Here is a 26,287-nt window from a genome sequence, read left to right on the forward strand (position 1 = left end):
TGTTTTGGGTGATTTAGGGGCTCACTTGCCTGAATTCCCCATGCAGGGCTTGCAGTGGTACATCTCTGGGTAATAATTCTCAATTCAAAGAGTCAGATTCAGTTAAGTAATATGTTAAAAATTGTAGGTGCTTATTTTTAATTTCATTTTTAAAAACACCCTGGTTCGTCTTTTATTGTTTAGATCCAGTAAGTGAGAGACAGATTGAAAACTGATCTTAGTGGTAGCTTTTTGCCAGATAAGATTGAATGATTGAAGGGATTGTAAAATCTTACCCCATCTTTTTTTTTTTTTTAATATACTTCATCTTAATCTCTCTGGAAACTTGAGACTGAAATGTCACCACCACTTATTTGCATTTTGTTTTCTTCCCTCTTATCAGCAGTATCCTCTTAAGAGGTCTTTCTGTTCCTTTTTGTTATAATGCCTCTGTTACAACATTTTTTAAATTGTGAATTTCCCTTTGGACAGATCTTAAATCCTGTATTCAATTTTACTCCTAAAATTCTGTTCAGAGTTCTCCTACATGTATTCCTACTCTATTAAATGTAAAAACTTACCTTTCAGATATTATTGCCGGATTTGTCTATTTTCTGAGACCTTGAAGTGACAGAGCTGGGATTTGACACAAGTCATCACAGTTCTAAGCCGTTACGCTGTAACACCTAGGTGTTAGCTGCGTGATTTTTCTGTGTCCTGTGATATTAAAGAATATTTTTGTATTAATGATATAATCCCCACCAAATAATTTTACATTCCGAGTTAAGTCTGCTCCTCAGTAACAGATATGATGATGAGAAATAGATGTGAGGCATATTTTAAGCCCTCTTAGTAGCCTGCTCTTTTTCTTAAGATGCCCTTATATGTTTGTTAGGGAGTTTTAAAATATATATTTGACACTTAAATTTGTTCGAAGTAGGCTTAATGTGAATTTCTCCTATTAAGAGTGTTCTTAACTTTACCAATTATGTGGCAAATGTATTCATAATATTTACTCATTTCATTGTACACTAATGAAATTTCATCGTATCTTCTTGCAGGTTCTTGAGAAATTTCCACTTAAAAGTGGATAGCTAATGTTTCTAAGATCATAATGTTCCAATAACATTCTTTTTTTTTTTTTTTTTAAGATTTTATTTATTTATTCATGAGAGACCTAGAGAGAGATAGGCAGAGGCAGAGGGAGAAGCAGGCTCCCGGCAGAGCAGGGAGCCCGATGTGGGTCTTGATCCCAGGACTGTGGGATCACAACCTGAGCCGAAGGCAGACGCTCAACTGACTGAGCCACCCAGGCGCCCTGTTCCTATAACATTCTTAAAAATATATCCCCTTTAAGCCATTATAGTACAATTTACTTTATTGTTAAGTGTAACGCTAATTGTTTGCTTCAGTTATTGTTAAATACCTGTTTTTTGTGTGGAGTCTAAGAAATTAGACATTTGGATTTGATATTTGTAAAATTTACTGTATTATTTTGCTTTAGCGTTTTCTTTAATATCCATAATATTTCATTTCTTTTGGAATTCTAAGGATGGATGAATAGCTTTATATAAAGAGGGCAGGAAAAGCATACTTCATGCAGCTGAATCTTGAAACACAGTATATAGCTGTGAATATGTATTTGAACACTTCTTCAGGATTTAAATACTTCTTAACATTGTCATCTGCATTTATAGGAAAGGTATTTTGTTGTAATTATATCCCACATGTAAGTCAAATTTCTGCCTCTGTTGTTACTTTAGTTGTTGGCATGTTATGAATCAAGTGAAAGGCATATTTTTTCCATGTGCAGGGATTGACTGAATATAAATGTTTATGAGGTTTAAATGCTGCTAGATTTATTTATTTATTTATTTATTTATTTTTATTTTTATTTTTTTTAAGATTTTATTTATTTGACAGAGAGAGACACGGCGAGAGAGGGAACACAAGCAGAGGGAGTGGGAGAGGGAGAAGCAGGCTTCCCGCCGAGCAGGGAGCCCGATGTGGGGCTCGATCCCAGGACCCTGGGATCATGACCTGAGCCGAAGGCAGACGCTTAACGACTGAGCCACCCAGGCGCCCCAGTGCTGCTAGATTTATTTATTGTCTCTTATTGAAATATGATTTACCTGTAGTAAAATGCACAGATTTTAAGAGTTCAGTTTATGAGTTCAGAAATTATGTACACCCATTTCATCACCATCCATAACAAAATAAAGAAAATTTTCATCGCCTGGAACATGCCTAGTGTTGATTCCTCCATTCTTGCCCTCACTTTCTATCACTGTAGATTGGTTTTTGTCTCTTCTTGGATTCAATGTAAATGGACTCAAATAAATGTGTCTGACTCCTATCTCAACATAATATTTTTTTGGATTCATTCATGTTACTTGTAGCCATCATTTTTTTTTTTTTTTTTTTGGTCACGGGAGTAGTAGTTCATCCTATAAAAATATCACAATTTGTTTATCCATACTCCTGTTGATGGACCTTTGGGTTGTTTCCATTTCTGGCTATTGTGAATAAGGCTTTTGTGAACATTTGTGTACAAGTCTTTTTGTGGACATATATTTTCTTGGGTCAGTACCACTGAATGGGTTTGCTGACCCGTTGAGCCAAATCTGAGGCTTTCTCTTTTTTTGAGCAACCCACGCTTCATGGATTGGGGAAACTCATATAAATGTGAATCTGTCGCCTTGTGTGGTTCCCGTCCTAAGTGAGTTGAATTCCCTTAACTCTTGTCTGCTTTAAGTTGTTCTCCATGCTCTCAAATCATTGTTTTTAAAATACTTTGTCTAGCGGTGCCAGGGTGGCTCAGTTGGTTAAGCGTCTGGCTCTTGATTTCGGCTCAGGTCATGATCTCTCAGGGTTGTGAGATCAAGCCCCATGTCGGGCTCTGCGCTGAGCAGTGAGTCTGCTTCAGGATTCTCTCTCTCCCTTGCCCTCTGCTCCTCCCCTACTCTCTAAAAAATAATAAAAGAATAAAATATTTTGTCTAGTGGTTATAATTTTTATTTTTAAAGAGTGTAATGTGATATAAACTGTTTCCTACCATTATCAGATTAAGAACTCTAAGTGATTATTTTATTTTATTTTATTATTTTTTTAAAGATTTTATTTATTCATTTGAGAGAGAGAGACAGAGAGAGTACAAGTGGCGGGGAGGCAGAGGGAGAGGGAGAAGCAGGCAGAGGTGGGGCTCGATCCCAGGACCTGGAGATCATGATCTGAGCCAAAGGCAGACACTTAACCATCTGAGCCACCCAGGTGCCCCATAAAGGTGATTTTTTAAAATTCTAAATCTTATTCTATCCGCCCTTTGCTCCAGATCCACCAAAGGCTTTCTATGTGTTTTACAATAGAAGTCAAATTTCTTATGATTGCTTTTAAGGTTCCTCATGATCTATAACCTCCTTAGTCCACTACCTTATCTTGTTGACTTTCACCTCTTAACGTCCTTCACCTGCCTGACTTTGGTCACATCCAATCTCTTTACTTCAGAAGCTCTTCTCCTGGAAGTTTTTATGGCTGGCTCCCTTTTTTCAGCTGTTTGTTCTAATGTCACGTTTGTCATTGAGTCTTGCCCTGATCATCATAGTGGAAAAGGCCCACATGTCTCTATGGTACTTTTGTTCATTTTTTTTAACATAACATTTATTCCCATCTGGCATGTTACATATTTTGTTTATTTTTTAATTTTTCTGTCTCTTTTACTAAACTGTAAGCTCCACAAGAGCAGTTGTTCACTATTGTATTTCCGTTACTTAAAATAGCCCTTGGGGGATAGTGGGTTCTTAATAAATAGTTGTTGAATGAGTAAATGCACAATATGTCTGCTTTACAAATTGTGTTATTTTGAAGTGCAGTTTATTAGGCTTTCTTATAAAGAAGGATATTTGTATTTATTGGTGGAAAAAGAACAAATAAGGGGGTGTGGATTATATTTTTTTATTTCCTAGTACTTATTTATTTATTTTTAAGAATTTATTTATTTAGAGAAAGGGAGAGCACGAGTAGGGGAAGGGGCAGAGGGAGAGGAAGAGAGAGAATCTCAAGCAGACTCCACGCTGAGCGCGGAATCTGTCCCGGGGCTCAATCCCATGACCCTGAGATCATGACCTGAGCTGAAACCAAGAGTTAGACACTCAACTGAGCCACCCAGGAGCCCGTATTTCCTAGTAGTCTTTTTTTTTTTTTTAAGTTTATTTATTTATTTTAAGTAATCTGTACCCCCAGCGTGGGGCTCGAACTCACGATCCCGAGATCAAGAGTTGCACGCTCTTCTGACTGAGTCACCGGGCACCCCTCCCAGTGTTCTTTTGTGTTTTCTCTTTGGTTCTACTTCAAACCTTTTGTGGTTCATTTATTTCATGACTCCTGAATTTTGCTGGAATACTTGACTCAGTCATTTACATTTTTCCCACAGAAGAATAGCTTTAGCTTGAAATGGAGATTCCCCAGGAAAAAAGGCGATGTCATTAGCTGAATTGCAGCCATCAGTTTAAAGAGCTTTAGATCTAAGAGACCCGTAATCAGTCTTATTTGAAACAGAAACGTGTTCTCTGCTTTATAAATAATTGCCTAAAGCCAGAACCATTAACAAATTAAATAAAGATTTTACTAATGCCAAAAATTGTGCTGTTAGCAAAATTACTCTTATTATGTGCATAGTATTCAAAGATCGCTAAATCGAGTTGATGTACTTTTTCAGACTGTTGCCAATTGTGAGAGCATTAGCTGAATGACGTTTCAGTGTCCTCAAACTTGTGCTATCATTTTCATATGTTCTTAGTAGGTAGCAGGGGCCAACAGTTTGAAGGATGGTTCATTGATGTTTTCCCTCATCACTTTACAGCTTGGTTATGAAGACCATGATCAGGTATTTTGGGCATGTCGGTGAGTCAAGGAGTTTGAAGTTCCATGCCACCCTAGCAGTGAGACTAGGTTGACTTTAGTGGCATCGGAACTTTAGGATATAGTTAGGGAGTATCCCTAAGTTGTGATATGTGTAATCAAGCATTTGTACCTCTTACTATGATTTGGTGTAGCATCAGCATTAAAGAAGGGCCTTGGTTTAGTCACTTTTGGATTTTTGATGTCTTCTGGAGATTGCCTAATGTGTAGCCCTTTGTGGTATGATTTATACAGTATGTTTTGTCGAGGTGGGCCGTCACCTGGGTGCAGGGTAACTCCAATATTAATTCAAGACATTTATCTGCATCTTTGTGATACATGGTCGTATACTCACATCTGTGTAATATGGATATCATATTGCATAATAGTCATCTCTGAGGTCCTGGCATTGTCTTCATGTACTTAGAGATGTCACAACTGAGGATTCTTTCTGTAGGATACAAGCAGCTGTATGGTTTGGTCCTTGGAGGCTTATTGACCCCTGTTCTTGCCAATGACTAGAGAATGACAAAGAGGGTGGTGGGAGTGGGCAGCTGGACATGTGCTCCCATTGCATCTGTATATTCTTCTGTTACAACCTTTAGTACACTGTATCTTTTAAACATAATGTTATTACATTATAATTTACATAGTGTAAACTGCTTCCTTTTAAATTGTACAGTTTGAGGAATTTTGATACATGTGCACTCAGGAGATCACTGCCATCATCAAAACACAGGGCATTTTCATCACCTTCAAAAGTTCCCTCATGCCCCTTGGAAGTCCCTTTCTCCCCTAACCCTGGCCCAAGGAAACCACTGATCTGCTTTCTCTCCCTATAAACTGCATTTTCTAAGATTTTGTATGAATTGAATCAGACAGATGTACTTTTTTTTTTTTTAATATTTTTATTTATTTATTTGAGAGAGAGAATGAGAGAGAGAGAGCATGAGAGGGGGGAGGGTCAGAGGGAGAAGCAGACTCCCCATTGAGCAGGGAGCCCGACGCGGGACCCGATCCCGGGACTCCAGGATCATGACCTGAGCCGAAGGCAGTTGCTTAACCAACTGAGCCACCCAGGCGTCCCAGGCAGATGTACTTTTTTCTCTCCGGCTTCTACCACTGAGTCAGATTTTGAGGTTCATCCATATTATTATATGTGTTAGTTTGTGCTTTTTTAGTGTGGAGTAGTATTCTGTCATGTGGATATATCACAATTTGTCCTTTGATCTGCTAATGGATGTTTGGGCTATTTCTGGTTTTTGGCTGTTTTGAATAAATCTGTTAATATTCATGTTTACATCGCTGTATGGACGTATCTTTTCTTTTTAAGATTTTACTTATTTGAGGGAAAGAGAGTGCACAAGCAGGGGGAGAGGGAGAAACCGACTCCCTGCTGAGCAGGGAGCCTGAGGTGGGGCTCAATCCCAGGATCCTGAGATCATGACCTGAGCCGAAGGCAGACGCTTAACTGACTGAGCCACCCTGGCGCCCTGGACATATCTTTTCATTTCTTACTTAGTGGTGGATTGATTGGGTAGCTGTAACTACCAAACAGTTTTCAAACTGGTTTTACTAGTTTACATTCCAGCCAGTCATTTTTTTTCACATAGTGGTCAACACTTGGGATTGCCAGTCTTTTAAATTTTAGTCCTTCTGATAGGTGTAAGGATAGTGAACGTAAAGATGTTGAATATCTTTTTATGTGTTTATTGGCCATTTGTGTATCTTCCTTTGTGAATGACCTGTTCAAATCTTTGCCCATTTTTGTATAGATTTCTTTGTTTTACTCTTATTGAGTGATAAGAATCCTTGATATAGTTTGGATACAAGTCCTTTGTCAGTGTATGTATTGTGACTATTTTATCAGTCTGTGGCTTGCCTTTCCTTTTTCTTAATGGTGCTATTTGAAGAACAGAATTTCTGATTCTGGCGAAGTCCAGTTTATAATTTTTTTCTTTTATGGATAATACTTTTAATGTTCCATCTAATATCTTTGTCTATCCCAGGATCACAAAGATTTTCTTTTGTGTTTTCTTCTAGAAGTTTGATGGTTTCAGCACTTACATTTAGGTCTGTGATGCATTTTGAGTTCATTTCTGTGTTTGGTGTTAGGAAGGGGTTGTTGTTCATTTTCTTTCTGTTTAGATAGCTAGCTGTTCCAGCATCATTTACCTTGGCATCTTTGTCAGAATCAATTGATGGGTCTGCATTTCTGTTCTTTTGCCAGTGGTACATTATCTTTATTGCTGTGGCTTTATAATAAATCTTGAAGTTTGGTGGTGTAGCTTTTCCAAATTAAAAAAAAAAAAACAACTGCTTTGGCTCTTTTATGTCATTGCCATTCCGTTTAAATTTTAGAATCAGCTTGTCAATTTCTATAGAAAGCACCGGCCGGGTATTTCATTGGATTGTCCTAAATCTGTAGATCACTTTTGCTGGAACTGACATTTTAACAATATTAAGCCTTTCAATTCATGAACATGGTATATCTCCATATACTGGTACCTTCTTCAGTTAATTCCAGTAACTTTTGTAGTTTTTTTTTTTTTTAAAGATTTTTATTTATTTATTTGAGACAGAGAGAATGAGAGACAGAGAGCATGAGAGGGAGGAGGGTCAGAGGGAGAAGCAGACTCCCTGCCGAGCAGGGAGCCCGATGCGGGACTCGATCCCGGGACTCCAGGATCATGACCTGAGCCGAAGGCAGTCGCTTAACCAACTGAGCCACCCAGGCGCCCCACTTTTGTAGTTTTTCAATGACAAGGATTTACACAGATTTTGTTAAAAGTGTATCCCTGTGCCATAGACTGAATGTTTATGTCTTCTGAAAATTCATAAGTTGAAACTTAACCTTCAAGGTGATGCTATTAGGTGGTGGAGCCTTTGGGAGGTGATTAGTTCATGGGAGCAGATCCCTACTGAGTGGAATTAATGCCCTTATAAAAGAAACCAGAGAGAGCTGCTTTACCCCCTTCTGCCATGTGAGAACACCAAGAGAAGTCAGCAGCCCTCAACCCACCATGGTGGCACACTGTGAGAAATATTTATTATTATTAAGCTATGTAGTCTATTGTATTTTGTCATAGCAGCTGGAACAGACCAAGACACTATGCTTTGGCATGATTTTGGTTGCTCCTACAAATGGGATTGTGGTTTTGATATTTTCTAGTTGTTTCTAATATCTTAAAATACCGTTGATTTTTCATAAGAATCTTGTGTGCCGTAACTTTCCTAAAATCATGCACTAGTTTCTGAGCTTTTTAGTAGGTTACTTGAGATTTTCTACATATATGATGTCATGTTACATCAAAATTGTTTTTGTACATGTTTGTTTTCATCACTAGACTTGGAACTTTGAGGACAGAGATAGTGAATTTATTCATTTTTTATGTTACCAGAACCTAAGATGGTGTAAAAGGCAGATCCATAGTTCTTGGCTTTTCTTCTTTCTGGCTGCTTTTTGTAGTCGTGTTTGCTACTTTCTCCTCATTTCCACACTTTTGCATAGTACCAGGACTCAGTCCCTGGTTCTCTTCTATTTTCTTTTATATTTTCCCTGGCAACTTCATCTAGGTATCAGGGTTTAAATGCTAGTTTATGAAAATTTTTTTCTCTAGGCCTGGGCCTGCCTACTTGATAATTTTATTGGATGTCTAATAGGCATCTCAGACTTAACACTAAAAAAATAAATAAACTGATCCTTGGATCGTTCCTCTTGAAACTATTTCTGTAGTTTTTCTGTTTCAGTTAATGGTAACTTTGGTGTTTTTGTTTTTGTTTTTCTCCATTTGCACAAACCAGTCTTTATATCATTTGCCATTGTTATTTAAAAATGAATAGAAAACCAGGATGAAACGTCTGATTCTTTTGGTAAGAAGTGGAGGTTTTTTAAACTTAATGGAATTTACATAAAGACAGGAATCATTAGTATCCTGAAAGCACCAAGTTTTTTCTCAAATTGGATACTTGTTGTGTTTAGGCTGATATCTATGTATATAATACTTAAGAAAACCACATACATAAAATGCTGGAAATTGAAGATTTGTCTTAATCCTAAGATATTACTTGTTATTAGCCATTGGGTGAGGGGACTTTGTTATGTTTTGAGTTTTAGGTACTCCTCCGGTTAGGACAAAAGTAGGGAACCACTTGCATTTCTTCTATTAAATTGCTTTGTAATTTAATCACATTTGTAGTGTTATTCTGTTTGCAGATTCATTCTGAGTTCCACACGAGACGTTTTAGAATGCAACATTGTAAGTTGGGCACAACCAGCTTGAAAATGGGGAATAAAATTTGGGATCTCCTGGAGAGTCTCCAAATGATAGACTGTGTAACATTTTGCTAATTTGATTAATGAATCTTTTTGAGCTGATTATAAGTACCTTCTTCATAGTTGATAGCATTTTCTTTCCAAAGAAGGTAAAAAATTGAGCAATAGCCATCTGTATACTCTTACTGGTACATAGAACATTTCCAGTGAAATGTACTCCTAAATTGGTGGTGTCATCTTGTGTCCTTTGGCCTCTATTGCTTGAGGAAATAAATCTCCATACATTAAAATGGAAATAGTGGAAACTTCTCTGTTTTAGACAAATGTAAAAATTACTCTATCATTTTAAACAAAGATTAATTGCGTATACATACATATACCCATGCTATTATTGAGAGATCATGAATATGACCTTTTATATATTCAGAAATTGACTTTCCCAGCAGGTATTGCTTTCTTGGTGATACATATTTATAATGAGAAATGCTTCAAAGAAGCTAACCTTATTAAACATGTTACATTGAATTGAAAAACTCCCTTTTCCCCCTGTGTGAAAGATGTGAAAGAAGTTCTTATCTCATGCTTTATTTTTATATGTGTAATTTTTGGAAACAAAGAATATGGAAAAGCCACTTAGAATTACAGGGACCTTGTAGAGCAGTAGGTTTTCTTTAAATGCCATAATCTTGTACCTAAGAATGAGGTGTAAATACGAATTTAGCAGAATTTCCATAATTATTTACATTTATTAATCATCTTTCTCATTTTCTTCATGCTGTCCCGCTTTTAAGTGAATTAGCCTTTTGATAATGATAGATATACACGCAGTAGGAAGAAGTAATACAAAGAGATCCCATGTACACTTCACCCAGTTTCCCCCAGTGATAACATCTTGCATAACTATAGTACAACATCACAAGCAGGACAGTAACATTCACACAATCAAGATATAGAACATTTTCATTACCACAACGTTCTCTCCTGTTACCTTTTTTTTTTTTGGTCTCATGTTACCTTATATGGCCATACCCTCTTCCCTTTCATGCCCACCCCACGCCTTTCAGGTAACCATTAATTTCTTCTGTATTTCTATAGTTTCTGTGATTTCAAGAAGTGTAATATATATGGAATCATGCAGTATGCAATGTTCTGGGGTTGACTTTTTTTTCCAGTTACGATAATTCTCTGGGTATTCATTCTGATTGTTAGAGGGTTTTGTTTTGTTTGTTGAGAGATAGAGGTGGGGGGAGGGACTGAGAGAGGCAGAGAGAGAATCACAAGCAGACTCCTCCCTGAGCGCAGAGCCCAACACGGGGCTTGATCTCAAGATCCTGAGATCATGACCTGAGCTGAAATCAAGAGTCAGACGCTTAAGCAACTGAGCCACCCAAGCTCCCCTCTGGTTGTTAGAGGTATTAAATGTTCATTCCTTTTTATTGTTATGTAGTATTCCCTGGTATATACATAAAACAGATTACTTAAGCACTTAGCTTTTGAAAGGTATCGGAGTTGTTTTCAGTTTTTGTTGGTTACAAATGAAGTTGCCGTAGACATTTGTGTTTAGGTTCTTGCATGAACATAAGTATTTATTTCTCTTGAACAAATACGAGTGCAGTTGCTGGGTGGTAGTTATATGTTTAGTTTTTAAGAAACTCTCCAACAGTTTTCCAGAATGGCTATATCATTTTGCATTCTCATCAGCAGTGTATGAAGGATCCACTTCCTCTGCATCCTTTGCAGCATTTGGAGTTGTCACTATTTTTTATTGTAATTGTTCTGATAGGTGTGCAGTGAAATCTCATTGTGGCTTTAATTTGCATTTCTTGGATAACTAATGATGTTGAACATTTTTTCTTATATTTATTTTGCCATCTGTATATCCTCTTCAGGGAGATGTCTCTGTGCCTTTTGCACATTTTCTAATTGGATTACTTCTTAAAAAAAAAAAACTATTACATTTTGAGGGTTGTTTTTATATTTTAAAGACGTATCCTTTCAGATATGTGGTTTGCAAATGTTTTCTTCCAGTCTGTAGTTTGACTTTTCATCCTCTTAATTAGGGTCATTTGCAGAGCAAAAATTTTTCATTTTGTTGAAGACCAATTTATCAATTTTTCTTGGAATGGATTTTGCTTTTGCTGTCGTGTCTCAGAACTTTTTCCCTTGCCCTAGACCATTTAAGCACTCTTGGCTTAGTTGTTTTTCTTTTTCCTAAAAAATTTGTAGTTTTATATTTTTTATTTATGTCCATGATCCCCCTTTTTTTTTTAAAGATTGTTTATTTATTTGAGAGAGAGTGAGAAAGAGAGAGCATGAGTAGGGGGAAGGGTAGAGAGAGAAGTAGACTCCCTGCTGTGTGGGGAGCTCAATGTGGGACTTGATCCCAAGACCCTGGCACCATGATGACCTGAGCCGAAGGCAGACACTTAACTGACTGAGCCACCCAGGCGCCCCCATGATCCCTTTTGAATTAATTTTTACATAAAGTGTGTGTGTTGGTTGAGGTTAATTATTTTGCCTGTGGTGCCTGAGATTCTTAGATCCTTGATTTGAGATTTTTCCTCTTTTCAAATTTAAGTATTTGGTACTTCAAGTTTTCTTCTCAGCGTTGCTTTAGCTGTATCCCACAAACTTTGATATGTTGTGTTTTTTATTTTCAAGTAGTTCAATGTATATTTGGGTTTTCCTTGAGACTCAGTGATTATTTAAAAGTGTGTTGTTTAGTTTCTAAGTGTTTGGAGATTTTCCTCTTTCTGTTAATTGATTTCTAGTTTAGTACTATTGTGATCAGAAAACACATCCTATGTGATTTCAGTTATTTTTATTTGTTAAGGCATATGTTTTATGGCCCATAATATGGTCTATCTTGGTATACATTTTGTGGGTGTTTGAAAAGAATATGTGTTCTGCTGTTGTTGAGCAAAGTGTTCTACAAATATCAGTTAGATTTTTTGGTTGATGATGTTGAATTCTTTAAAGCCTTGCTGATTTTCTGTCTAGTTATTCTATCAGTTGTTGAGAAACAAGTTTTGAAGTCTCTAACTATAGTTGTGGATTTGTCTAGTTCTTTTAGTTCTGTCAATTTTTGCTTGACATATATTGCAGCTCAAAGACCTTTAGCGTTGTTATGTCTTGGTGTATTGATCCTTTTATTGTTATTTAATGTCCTTCTCGGTCTCGGATAATTTTATAGCCCTCTCTGCTTTGTTTTGATTAATGTTTGCATGATATATCTTTTTCCATCATTTAACTTTCAAACTGCCCATGTTATTATCTTCAAAGTATTTTTCTCCAGACAGCATGTAGTTGTGTCATTTTTAAAAAATTGAGATCCGGGCGCCTGTGTGGCTCAGTCGTTAAGCGTCTGCCTTCGGCTCAGGTCATGATCCCAGGGTCCTGGGATCGAGTCCCACATCGGGCTCCCTGCTCAGCAGGAAGCCTGTTTCTCCCTCTCCCACTCCCCCTGCTTGTGTTCTCTCTCTCGCTGTGTCTCTCTCTGTCAAATAAATAAATAAAATCTTTAATAAAAAAAATAATAAAAAATTGAGATCCAATTGGCCTATAACATTATATCCATTTCAGGTGTGTAATGATTCAGTATTTGTATATCTTGTGAAGTAATCACTATAGTAAGTCTAGTTAACGTCCATCACCACACATAGTTAACATTTGTTTTTCTTGTGAAGAGAGCTTTTAAGATACACTCTCAATGAAGGTGGGGAGATCGGAGGCGAACCATGAGAGACTACGGACTCTGAGAAACAGACTGAGGGTTCTGGGGGTGGTGGTGGGGGGATGGGTTATCCTGGTGATGGGTATTAAAGAGGGCACGCACTGAATGGAGCACTGGGTGTTATACGCAACCGATGAATCATGGAACACTGCATCAAAAACTAATGATGTAATGTATGGTGATTAACATAACGTAATAAAAAAAAAAGATACACTCCCTTAGCTACTTTCAAACATGATATAGTAGTATTAACTGTAGTCACCATGCTGTACGTTATATCTCTAAGACATACTTATTTGCTAACTGCAGGTTTGTGCCTTTTGATCACCTTCATTCATTTCACCCACCTCCCTCCCGCCACGGCCCTCCACCTCTGGCAACCACCAGTCTTTTCTTTGTAGCACTGGGTTTGGTGGTGGTGGTTGTTTTTAGATCCCACATATAAGTGAGGTCATGTGGTGTGTCTTTCTGAGTCTGACTTACTTCACTTCGTATAATGCCCTCAGAGTTCACCCATGTTGTTGCAAATGGCAGGATTTCCTTTTTTTTGTGGTAGAACAGTGTTCCTCTGTGTGTGTGTGTGTGTGTGTGTGTGTGTGTGTGTGTCTCACTTTCTTTAGCCATTCATTGGTCTGTGGACACAGGGAGATCCCTGTGTTCCATTGATCTATGTGTTTGTTTTCACATCTTGGCTCTTGTAAATAGTACTGCAGTGAACACGGGGTTGTGGGTGTCTTCTTGAGTCCATGTTTTCAGACAAATATCCAGAGCTGGGATTGCTGGATCCTATGGTAGTTCTATTTTTAATTTTTTGAGGAACCTCCATATTGTTTTCCATGGCAGTGATACCAGTTTACATTCTCATCAACAGTACACAACGGTTCCCTTTTCTCCACATCCTCACCAACACTTGTTATTTCTTGTGTTTTTGATAGTCATTCCCACAGGTGTGAGGTCATACCCCATTGTGGTTTTGACCTGTATTTCCCTGGTGATTACTGATGTTGAGTGCCTTTACATGATGTACCTGTTGGCCATATGTATGTCTTCTTTGGAAAAATGTCTGTTCTTATCTCTGCTCATTTTTAAAACAGATTGTTCATTTTTTTGCAGTTGAGTTTTCTTTTTTTTTTTTTTTAAAGATTTTATTTATTTATTTGAGAGAGAGAATGAGATAGAGAGAGAGAGCATGAGATGGGGGAGGGTCAGAGGGAGAAGCAGACCCCCCGCTGAGCAGGGAGCCCGATGCGGGACTCGATCCTGGGACTCCAGGATCATGACCTGAGCTGAAGGCAGTCGCCCAACCAACTGAGCCAACCAGGCGCCCTGCAGTTGAGTTTTCTGAGTTCTTTATATATTTTGGATATTAACCCCTTATCAGATATATGATTTGCAAATATTTTCTCCCATTTGGTGGGTTGTGTTTTCATTTTGTTGATGGTTTCCTTTGCTGTGTGTAAGATTTTTGGTTTTAGTCCCACTAGTATATTTTTGCTTGTGTTACATTTGCTTTTGGTAAAATTCCTCACCAAGAGTAATGTCAAGGAGCTTACCATTATGTTTTCTTCTAGGAGTTTTAGGTTTCAGGTCTTATGTTCAAGTCTTTAATTTATTTTGAGTTAGTTTTTGTGTGTGGTGTAAGATAGCACTCCAGTTTCATTCTTTTGAATGGGCTGTTCAGTTTTCCCAACACTGTTTATTGAAGAGATTGGCCTTTCTCCGTTGTATATTTTTGGCTTCTTTGTTGTAAATCAGTTGACCATATATGTGTGGACTTGTTTCTGGACTTTCTTTTGTGTTCCATTGATCTGTGTGTTTGTTTCTATGCCAATACCATGTTTCGATTACTATAACTTTGTAATAGAGTTTGAAATCAGGAAGTATGTTGCCTCCAGCTTTGTTCTTTCTCAAGATTACTTTGGCTATTTGGAGTCTTCTCTGGTTCCATACAAATTTTGGGATTGTTTGTTCTATTTCTGTGAAAAATACCATTGAAATTTTGATAGGGAATGCAGTGAATTTATAGATTGCTTGGGTAGGATGGACATTTTAACAATATTAATTCTTCCAATCCACAAGCATGGAATATTTTTCCATATATTTGTGTCTTCATTTCCTTTCATCAGTGTCTTGTGATTTTCAGCATACAGGTCTTTCACCTCCTTGGTTAAATTTATTCCTAGGTATTTTATTCTTTTGATGCAATTGTAAATGGGATTGTCTTCTTATTTTTCTTTCTGATAGTTCATTATTAGTGTATAGAATTCAATAAACTTTTGTATGTTGATTTCGTATCACACAGCTTTACTGAATTCATTTATTAATTCCAAGAGTTATTTGGTGGAGTTGTTAGGATTTTCTATATATAAAATCTTGTCATTTGCACTGGCAGTTTTACATATTCCTTTCTGATTTGGATGCTAATTATTATTTTTTCTTGCCTAATTGCTCTGGCTAGGACTTCCAATATTTTGTTGAGTAAAAGTGGCAACAGTTGCCATCCTTGTCTTGTTCTTGACCTTAGAGGAAAAGCATTCAACTTTTCACCATTGAGAATGATGTTAGCTGTGGGCTTGACATATCTGGCCTTTATTATGTTGAGGTATGTTCCCCTTATACCCAGTCTTTTGAGAGTTATTTTGTTTTGTTTTTATCATAAATGGATGTTTAATTTTGTCAGATGCTTTTTCTGCATCCGTTGAGATAATCATATGATTTTTATATTTGATTTTCTTTTTTTTTTTTTTTTAAAGATTTTATTTATTTATTTGAGAGAGAGAGAATGAGAGAGAGCACATGAGAGTGGGGAGGGTCAGAGGGAGAAGCAGACTCCCTGCCGAGCAGGGAGCTGGATGCAGGACTCGATCCAGGGACTCCAGGATCATGACCTGAGCCGAAGGCAGTCGCTTAACCAACTGAGCCACCCAGGCGCCCCTATATTTGATTTTCTTAATGTGGTATGGCACAATGATTGATTTGTGGATCTTGAACCATCCTTGCATCCTTGGAATAAATCCCACTTGATCATGGTGTATGGTCCTTCTAATGTATTTTTGAATTTGGTTTGGTAATATTTTGTTGAGGATTTCTGCATCAATGTTTATCAAGGATATTGGCCTGCAATTTTCTTTTCTTGTGGCACCCTTGTCTGGTTTTTGTATTGATAATGGTGGCCTTGTAAAATGAGTTTGGAAGTGTTCTCTCATCTTTTGTTTTTGGAAGAATTTGAGAAGGATTGGTGTTCATTCTTCTGTAAATATTTGGTAGAATTCACCAGTGAAGCCATCTGGTCCTGGACTTTTGTTTGTTGGGAGATTTTTGATTAGTGATCCAATCTCCTTATTAGGAATTTGTTCAGATTTTCTTTCTTTCTTTTTTTTTTTTTTTGCGATTCAATTTTGGTAGGTTGTATGTTTTTTTTTTTTTTTTAAATTTTATTTATTTATTTGACAGAGAGAGCAAGAGCAGGAACACAAGCAGGGAGAGTGGGAGAGGGAGAAGCAGGCTTCCCACTGAGCAGGGAGCCCGATGTGGGGCTCGATCCCAGGACCCTGGGATCATGACCTGAGCCTAAGGCAGACACTTAAGGACTGAGCCACCCAGGCGCCCTGGTAGGTTGTATGTTTCCAAGAATTTATCCGTTTCTTGTAGGTTGTCCAGTTTGTTGGCATGTAATTGTTCATAGTATTCTTTTACGGTCTTTTGGATTTCTGTGGTATTAGTTATAATGTCTCCTCTTTCATTTCTGATTTTATTTGATTCTTTTCTCCCCTGCCCCCTTTTTTTTTGGTGAGTCTAGCTAAAGGTTTGTTAATTTTTGTTTATCCTTTCAAAAGAAAGTTAGCTCTTAGTTTGATCTTTTTTTATTGTATTTTTAGTTTCTGTTTATTTCTAATATTTGCTTTTTTTCATCTCTCTACTTACATTGGGTTTTGTTTGCTCTTTTTCTAGCTAAGGTGTAAATTTGGGTTGTTTGAGATTTTTTTTGTTTCTTGATGTGCAGGCACTTATCGATATGAATCTTAGAACTGCTTTTGTGGCATGCCATAAATTTTGGTATGCTGTATTTTCAATTTAATTTGTTTCAAAGTAGTTCTTTTAGTTCTCTTTGATTTCTTTTTTATTGCATGGCTGCTAACATTGTATTATGTTTTGGTTCTCCAAAATCTATGTTCTTTTTTTTTTCCTTATAGAGCCCTCAGATAGTTGTTCTTTGTATTTTATTGAGAGATTGTAGATAGATTTTTTTTTTTTTTTTTTTAGGTGCATAGTCCTTGATAACAGAAGTCACTGTTTCTTAAATTAGGAACTTCATAGAATTAAGTAGATTTAGAGGAAAAAATCATCGAAGTCAGAAGTGGTTAAGAAAAAATTTGTGGAGCAAGTATTTAGCTAAGCTTTACAAATAGGCTTATGTTCTTATATGAAACATTAAGTCAACTGCCTAATTTTTGTATTTCATTAGAGTAAATAGAGGTGTATAGGTTCTGTAATGAGCCATACAGAAATGAAATTTCTGCTTATGGTATTTTCTAGTTATAAAGTAAATGGTGGCTTACAGCAATAGAATATAGATCGTGTTTTCTATTTTAGCAGTTACAGCTCTAATTTTATGTGTTTTCATGATTTATTATGATAAATAATAAAATGTTTCATGAATACCTACACACATAGTTCCTAAAACTCAATCAGTATTTCTGAGCAGTATTTTTCTAACTATAGATAGCCTGAGATATTAGTGGTTTAGTGGGTAATGAAATCAGTTTAGAGGGTTTTTCAAGTAGCATTTTCAAAATGAAACATAATAAAGCTTGTTAAAGAACAGGGCTCCAGGTAAAAATTTTTCTGTGGAACTTTGGGATATGTATATCAGTTTGGAACATAAAAAGTATTTCTTATACTGTATTGTATGGTCCAAACAGTGGCTACTGTTTTGGAGCACCCCACTAGTTAAAATCTGGTATAAAACTTTACATTTTCTTTTTCCACTTAAAAGGGCTAATATAATCATAATTTGGCTGATTTTTGTATGAGCTTAGAATTGTGGTTTACTTTCACTTATGAGAATTTAAGCATATGTTGAGGTCATTACATGGAAATATGAGATAGAATGAAGTGAGAGATATATATATATATATATGTATTTTTTTTAAGTCATTGTATTTTGAACTGACATCTTAGTAATGTCAGGTAAGAAGTAATGCTAGTGAGATGTGTAAAAACTATCATTTAAACAGTTTGGCTTGGGTTGAAAAACATTAAAAATATCAGTGTCTTATTTTTCTTGTGTTTTTTTTGTTTGTTTTTTTTAAAGACTTTATTTATCTATTTGAGACAGAGAGAATGAGAGAGAGAGAGCACATGAGAGGGGGGAGGGTCAGAGGCAGAAGCAGGCTCCCTGCCGAGCAGGGAGCCTGATGCGGGACTAGATCCAGGGACTCCAGGATCACGACCTGAGCCGAAGGCAGTCGCTTAACCAACTGAGCCACCCAGGCGCCCTTTTTCTTGTGTTTTATGTTATTTTGGTGACATTTAAATCTAGGATGTTGATTAAGATATAAGGACTCTCAGATTTAAATCTGTATGAAATAAGAAAAATATTAAAATGGTTCCTGGTATTTTATTTTTTATTTTTTTTTAAAGATTTTATTTATTTATTTGACAGAGAGAGACACAGCGAGAGAGGGAACACAAGCAGGGGGAGTGGGAGAGGGAGAAGCAGGCTTCCCTCCAGAGCAGGGAGCCAGATGCGGGGCTCGATCCCAGGACCCTGGGATCATGACCTGAGCTGAAGGCAGACGCTTAACGACTGAGCCACCCAGGCGCCCAAGGTTCCTGGTATTTTAATATACAAGTGTCTGCTGTACGCAAGGCAAAATTTTATTTTGAATAGAAGCAAATATAGTCAAGCTAATAGAAGTCAAAATTCTATACCAGATTTTCTTGTTTTATATGTAATTTAAATATTGATGACCATTGTATTTGTTTCTTAGTTATGAGTTGCCAAGGAATAATGATTCGATAGTATACTATACAATTTTCACCTATGCAGGGGGATTTTGCTTACTTACTCATATTTCTGTTACTAGTGCCGATTAGAGACACAGCCAATAATACAGTGGTACGTTATAAACAATTTAAGGAGTTACTTCTTTCTCCGCTTTTCTTTGTTTTTTTAGGACATTTATGTTTTTGAAGCGTATGTGTCACTTATTTTTCATGACGTTCCTCAATTTTTCTTTTTCTTTTGTTTCTTCATAATCAAATTAAGGTTATGATTTCTTGGCTAAAAAGGTACATAAATGGTGTTGTGGTCTTGTATCACACCTAGAGACACATGATATTTGCCGCTTTTGGGCGATACCAATTTTGATCTCTGGTTAAGATCTTTGTTTTCTTCACTGCATAATGACTATTTTTGTTTTGTGACTAGCAAGCAGTTGTGGGTGGAAGCTTTGTGACTGCATTTCAAACCAAACTTCCCCGCCTAAGTTTAGTATCCATTGATGATTTTTAATTGAATCAATTTCTTAGAATTTTTTATTTTGATTTTTATGTAATTTTAAACTTAGAGAAAAATTGCAATAATAATATAAGGAACTTTTATATATTCTTTGTTTCCAATTCACCAATTATTTACATTTTACCCATTTAAGCTGTAAAATGAGTATGAGTCCCTGTCTCAAGTAGTGTTGATTTTCTTTGTCTCCTAGTTTCACTGTAAAGGGTTTATTTGTTTTCTTCTTATTATTACTGTGTGTAGTTGTATTTTTTTATAATTCTAGTTCTTTCTGTGTTCCCTCTTCATTTAAAGTTTCTGAATACTCATCATTTTCTGAGAAATTTTATGTGTGGGTGTGGGTATGTGCATATAATACATATGAACTTAGCAATTCTATTTACTTTTTAAATTACTCTTTAAAATGGGCATGGGACAAATATTTTTCAGTCACAAAGTTCCATAGAAAAGGCTCTGGAATTTAAGAAAGCCAGCCCGCCAACTCTTTTAGTCATGACTCTTAAAAATTACCTTTCCTTGTGAGTATTCTTTGATTCATTTCAATTCAGTTCAGTTCATTTAAATTCAATTCAATTCAACAGATATAGAGTGTCTAATGTATCTAAAAGATACTGTAGAAAAAATCAGGTATTAAAAAGCCTTTAATTTATAATGCTTTGCAGTTTCCAAAACACCTTTGAATACACATTTTCTTCATTGTTATTACCAATAACTCAGGAAAGTAGATAGTTCAGATAGATTTATTCCCATTTTATATGAAGAAATTGAGGTCTTGAAAGATGGTGACTTAACCATAGTCCCTTAGCTAGTGAGTGACAGCTGAAGCATGAACCAAAGCATAAGCTCAGGGCTCTTGTAGATTTTCCTTTGCCACTTTTATGCAACGACTAAGGATACATTAATTTATGCAAATTTCTGGCCACAATGAGGGTGTGTTTTTATTTAGTCACTTAATATTTATTTTAAGTGCTTCAAGGGCTGGGATAGGATCAGTAAAATAAGATCAAGACAGTATCTCATAGGTTCATATGAGTAAGGCGCTTTTCAATTAAGGCAGTGACCTGTATCAAAATGCTTGGAGTGGTTACAGCATGCTTTTTCTTGCTTCATTGGTGGGTCTGTTGCACATGACCGTTGGAAGTAGTGGTGGGCTGGGATTAGAGACTCTGATTACTGTGATCCGTGAGTCAGATCGGTATGCTCAGGATCTTTACTTAATTAACATGCACCATCAAATTGATGTTTTCCTTATGGCATTGTGGAATATGTCCATGCAACATCTTCCCTCTTTTTACCCATTACCCTTCAAAGGTTCAGTGCCAGAAAGAACAGTACTGTATCTTTATTTTCTCATCACATCCTCTCTCGAATAGATCTTACTTTCATTGCTCTCTTTCCAATTTGGCTCTGAGTCACTGCTGTGATTCTAGCTGTTGAACAGTCTTTCAAGTTAGCAGTTAGCATTCTCGTTAAGTAAAAATTGTCATGAGGCTGCCATTCTTACCAGTGTAGCTAGGGTAGTTTTATTAAATCAGTTATTAGGGCCCTGTTGTCAGAGCGTATAACAATTGCATGTCACAGTCCTCCCTAAATATTGATACTTGAGATTTACTGGAAATTAAATCTTAAACTTTATTATACTTCTAGTTCTGAGGTTAGAGAAACCAATCGTCTGTCAAGTTCAATAAAGCCACATTTGTGCTGTTTAATATTTTAAAAGAAAACTTAAACTGTTGTAGTCTGTCTTTACTGTTTTTGCCTTACCTGATTAAATTTTGCTGTTGTGTTAATAAGTTCAAAGGAAATGTTCTAATTAATTTCTGTCATAACTGGGAACCATAATAAGTTAGAGTACTTTGGAAAGCATGATAACACGTGCTCACTAGTAAATATCAATTCTTTTTCTGGCTCTTTTCCAGTCCTACTGTGTCTTAATGTGTGAACCTCTTACCATCTGGGTACTTCAGTTTTCCTCTAAATTTAAACAAACAAAAAGTCTTACCTGTATTTTACCTAATACAGTTTTGAAAGATAATGGGAGGTCATTGAAGTGCTAGTTAAAATCTCTAACTATTTAAAAATCATTGGCTTTAAATATATCCTATCTTTAAAAAGTAATTTACTACTTAAAAACCATTGACTCTTTTAGTGTACTTCATTGCTTAGTCTGAGACCTCTATTTTTAGAATACAGTGTATTTGAAGACCAAGCTTTATTGTTGAATTTGACAGGCATGGCACAAGGCCAGTGTAATGAGCCCAAAGGGAGAATTTGCAGGATATGCAGGTTGAAGGAGCCCTGGGACTGACTTTCCACTAAGTCCAGGCTACCCGTGTTCATTCCCGTGGATGGGAGATTTGCTTAAAGTTGACTGTTGTCTTCCTTCTGTACCATCTGATTCCAATCTGCACTTGTCTTTTATAGCTCGAGACGGTCGGATGGCAGCTTAACCTTCAGATGGCTCACTCTGCTCAAGCGAAACTGAAATCTCCTCAGGCTGTATTACAGCTAGGAGTGAGCAATGAAGATTCAAAGGTAAGAACTGGTATCTCATTGAAATGTATATGTTGTTTACTAGGTCTTGTACTTTATTGTTAGCAGTGTCTTTGCCCTCTGGATTGAAAATTTAAACACAATTAAATAAGGATTAATGAATTGTCAGCTCTTTATCTGTGACAGTTTTTGATATCAGACTGATTTATCACTTTATTATTCATTTGAAGAAATGTCTTGCAGGGTACCTTTCTTGCAAGAGCTTTTCATAATGTCTCCTTTTAAATTCTGCAATGGGAAAACTTGGTAATGCCAGATAAAAGTCAGATATTTAATGATTCAGGTATTTGTGGATATTTCTGGGTGTTTTAAGCTGCATACATATGGTGGAGGGAATACTGTTGTCTAGCCAATGCCTGGATTATGAAGGTAACATGAGTTGTATTTGTGTGTGTGTGTGTGTGTGTGTGTGTAGCACTTGTGTGCATGTGTTTAAATCCCAATTCTTGCAAAATAGAATTTTGGATTCATTTTTTACCTCATGGTGATTTCTCCTTAGTGTTAATTTCAGGAAGCTTGAACATGTTATCAAGTTTAAAGAATTGGCATGAAGTATTTTCTTTACTGTAGCATTTAGAGAAACATATATTTAAGATACCAATAAAAGCTGTTTGTTGTATTTTTGTTGTAATTGATTATGTTTCTAAGATAGATAAAGGGGAGTGACTTTTCCCCCTAAATGAAGAGACTTTACTTCATTTTAAGACAAATAAAACAGAGGTGAGAGTGAGGTAGGAAGATCTGAGGAAGGAGAGATTACTATGCCTGGATGTGATCAGAGAAGGACGGGAGAATGTTACTGGTTATAACGGGCACTGAAGGAGGGACTGTTACTCCTTCTTTGTTAAAACTGTCATTATGCAGTATATCATACACATTTTTGTCTTCCATAAGAACCGGGACCAATACCTAGCCCACGTTCCATGTCTGTAAAATTTTAGGCAATTGAGTTGGGTCTCACTGCATATCATTTATTAATTCATTACAGTGTTTCAAAAGTATTTCATTTCACACATTTTACGTTAATATAATATAAATAATAATATGTAAAATAATATAAATTTAGTGGTTAAGAGTTGAACTGACTGGTATATATATTCTGGAATTTAGTAGCAGTGTAGCTTGGGGTAATTTACTTAATTAATCTTTATGAGTGTCAGTTTCTTCACCTATAAAATGGGGATAATATTACCTGTCTCATGGGGTTTATATGAAGAGTGGAGACCCAGCGTATGTAGTGCTTAGTTCAATGCCTGGTATTAGGTAAATGCTCAAAAATGCGGGCTACCACCACCACCACCATCATCGTCATCAATAAAATGTTTTTTGGCCATTGAATAAATAAATGTCTTTGTTTTAAACTAAAGCTGACAGTAAACTTTTTTACTGATGGAGTTAACCTTTTCCCTTTCTTTGCCTTCTTCCCCTCTTTTATTTCTTGATTGTGATTTTCATATTTAGGCGAACTGGGAATTGGGGAGGCAAGGGACAGCCTGGAAAGTCTTTTTTTTCTTCCCATGAACTAGGTAGGGAAGGCAGTCCTTTAGGTTTAGCATAATGATCTGGAACTCCCTGGTGTAGGCTGGGACTATTGTGAGTGAAGACACACGTATGTACCTGTGTGCGTCGTACATACGTACACATGCATCCATTCTCTAAGGGGCCATAGCCCTTGACTGTTGCACTTCTCATGACTACCGTACGTTATGTCTCAGTAGCTAAATGCAGTTTATAGTTGGGACGGATACTATTTTGACCATATATTGGGTATACTTTAAGTATCATGGTTTAGGCAGTGCTTGATTTGGGATGCATGACTCCTCCCAGCTCCTTTATTATGTCTTCAAAATATGTTTATATGTCAGTTATAATTTTAGGCAGTAGGAGGGAATGAGTAATGCTTCTAGTAAAAGAGTCATGTTTTTAATTTGTATTATTCAGAAAATCTCCACAGTTGTAAAATTCAACTGATTGGAGATAGAGGCTTGACTACATTAGATTTTCCTGCGCATTGCTAGTTTGAAATTTTGAATGGACTTTTGGTTACCCTTAAAACCTGTAGAGCTGGAGGACCATTTTCATCGGCAGACAGACCCCTGGGAGGAGAGCAGCACCACACAAAAGCAAAGGATACTTTCGGGGCGCCTGGGTGGCTCAGTTGGTTAAGCGTCTGCCTTTCACACAGGTCATGATCCCAAGGGCCTGGGATCGAGCCCCACGTCAGGCTCCCTGCTCAGCGGGGAGCCTGCTTCTCCCTCTCCCTCTGTGCTCTCTCTTGCTCACTCTCAAATAAATAAATAAAATCTTAAAAAAAATAAAGGATATTTTCATTTTGTATGCAGACTTAAGTCAACCTCTTTGTCTGTATTGCTTATTTTCCCTATAGCACTGTGGGGATTTGGCCCCTGTTTGTTATGTCTGCTAAACAGGAGACACTTAATGAAGTGTCTACCCCCTGTCAGCCCGGACAGACACTTGCCATCTCCAAGTGATGTGTGTCCTAGCTCTAAGGAACAGTTGACTAGCACACCCCTGTTCTTTCATTGAGCTGCTGCTGGGAAGCATACTTTTTTTTTTTTAATCTCTCTTTTTGTATGACCGGGTACTCTGTTCTTTGTACTTGAATGAGAGTTTGGGAATTCTTGACAGGTTGAAATATTAGGTGAAAGGAATGGGAATATGGAGCATGTTTTAAAAACCAAGTTTGTTAAAAGAAGGCAGAGCTTTTATTCAAAGAACCATGAAAAGCTAAGTGGTTAATTTATGATGCGAAGTATCTTAGAATACAGTTGCCATATGATGAAATTGGCATTCGTTTAAAACAGGAAGCATTAAATAAAATTCTTTTAAGTGTATATGACACAGGGCAGTTATCCTGAAAATATACATGCATTAAAATAATTCTGAGAGGATTAGTCAGTAAATATTAAGAGACTATTCTTGATGGTGTTTAGTTTTGAGCTGCTGAACTGAAAACTTCCTGTAATTCACCAAAGTGTGTGGTTTCTAAAAATCTTTCTTCTCATTCACTTCCAACATACACATGAAAAGTGTAGCCTGCAGTGAAGTTTTAATTGCTATCACATTAGATAGCATTGTTGTAATGGTCTCCTTTCTCTTGGAACTTTGTCTCAAGGCTTTCCTGTTTTGCTGCTAATTTTATCATGAAAACAGGATGACTGTAGCTTTTCCTACAGTATTTTGATATATATTCTAGTTGTTTGCAGTTAATTGTCTTAGTATTTGTCTACTGCATTTAGCAGAGTAAGATTATTTTTCTGTTCCGAGATACCTCTAAATGAGAATTTTTTTTTTCTTTTTGGTTTATTTCGTTAGAGGGCAGTAGAGCTCTTTGCTTATCTAACCTCTGGCATTTACAGTGTTATTTGAAGTAACATTCAAAATAATGTGTGAAATCAGTAGTTGTGGGAAATGCTAAGTGTTCACATTTCTAATCTGTATATAACAATAGGGTGCTCTTGTTTCCATCAACGAAATTAATGCCTATTAATCAGATAGGTACAGAACAAATAAATGAAATCATTATGATTTCATTGTTTGTTAATTTCTTTATGATTATTTGCCAAAATGCAATGTATTAAAAAGCCTTTAACACTATTGACATTTTTGTTACATTCTGTCACTTGTATTAATTTCTGTATGAGAAAAGAGAACAAAATAATCCCCAAGATTGTTGAATGACTCTAATAAGTTATATAGTGTAACTAGTTCCAGGCTAATCATAGACAGTTGAAATTTTTTTATTTATAGAGAACAGCAATTTTATACTTAACAAACATTGGTAATTTTGAATACTCAAAGCACTTTAACTTTGAATATTCTTAAAACACTGAAATATTTAAATTTTGCTGTAAAGCGTGCCTTATTGCATTTTCCCCAGTAACTTTGCATTTATATCATGTTTTGTTAGTACAGTGGTTCTAAATTTTTTTGGTACATCTTTTAAGAAAGAATCTTTGTGTTTCATTCTTTTCTTCTTTTGAAACAACTGGGATAAAAATCACCTTGAAAGGGTACTGTCATTTATCTTAATGTTAAGTTGGATTATGCTCGGGTTGCACATGGTACTTTATGGATGGGTAATTATGATTTCAGGTGGATTCAGGACTTTCAGTACCAATTTTTTGAGTTAGAGACCTTTATTCTTATCTCCAAAGTGGATGGCAGATTCTATTTAGAGTGAAGAAAAACGAGGGAAAACCCTCTTTTAGTGCTTACTTTGTACTAGGCATGATATCTCCTCCATTATTTAAACTACTTCTTTCAGGTGTGAAGTCTTATTATTATCCTTATTTTATAAAAAGATGGA

The 26,287-nt window shown here is 36.4% G+C and overlaps 1 protein-coding gene across 1 annotated transcript in view; it reads left to right on the forward strand.

The window, feature by feature from the left end:
- Positions 1–26,287, forward strand: part of COMMD10 (COMM domain containing 10) — a 214,889-nt gene that overhangs the window by 15,142 nt on the left and 173,460 nt on the right. The window contains exon 5 of the mRNA XM_021701801.1: positions 21,829–21,939. Coding sequence (XP_021557476.1) covers positions 21,829–21,939 — 111 coding nt within the window. The remainder of the gene's footprint in view (positions 1–21,828; positions 21,940–26,287) is intronic.

Source organism: Neomonachus schauinslandi, chromosome 7 (genome assembly GCF_002201575.2).
Source record: "Neomonachus schauinslandi chromosome 7, ASM220157v2, whole genome shotgun sequence".
In the NCBI taxonomy this organism is placed as follows: Eukaryota; Metazoa; Chordata; class Mammalia; order Carnivora; family Phocidae; genus Neomonachus; species Neomonachus schauinslandi.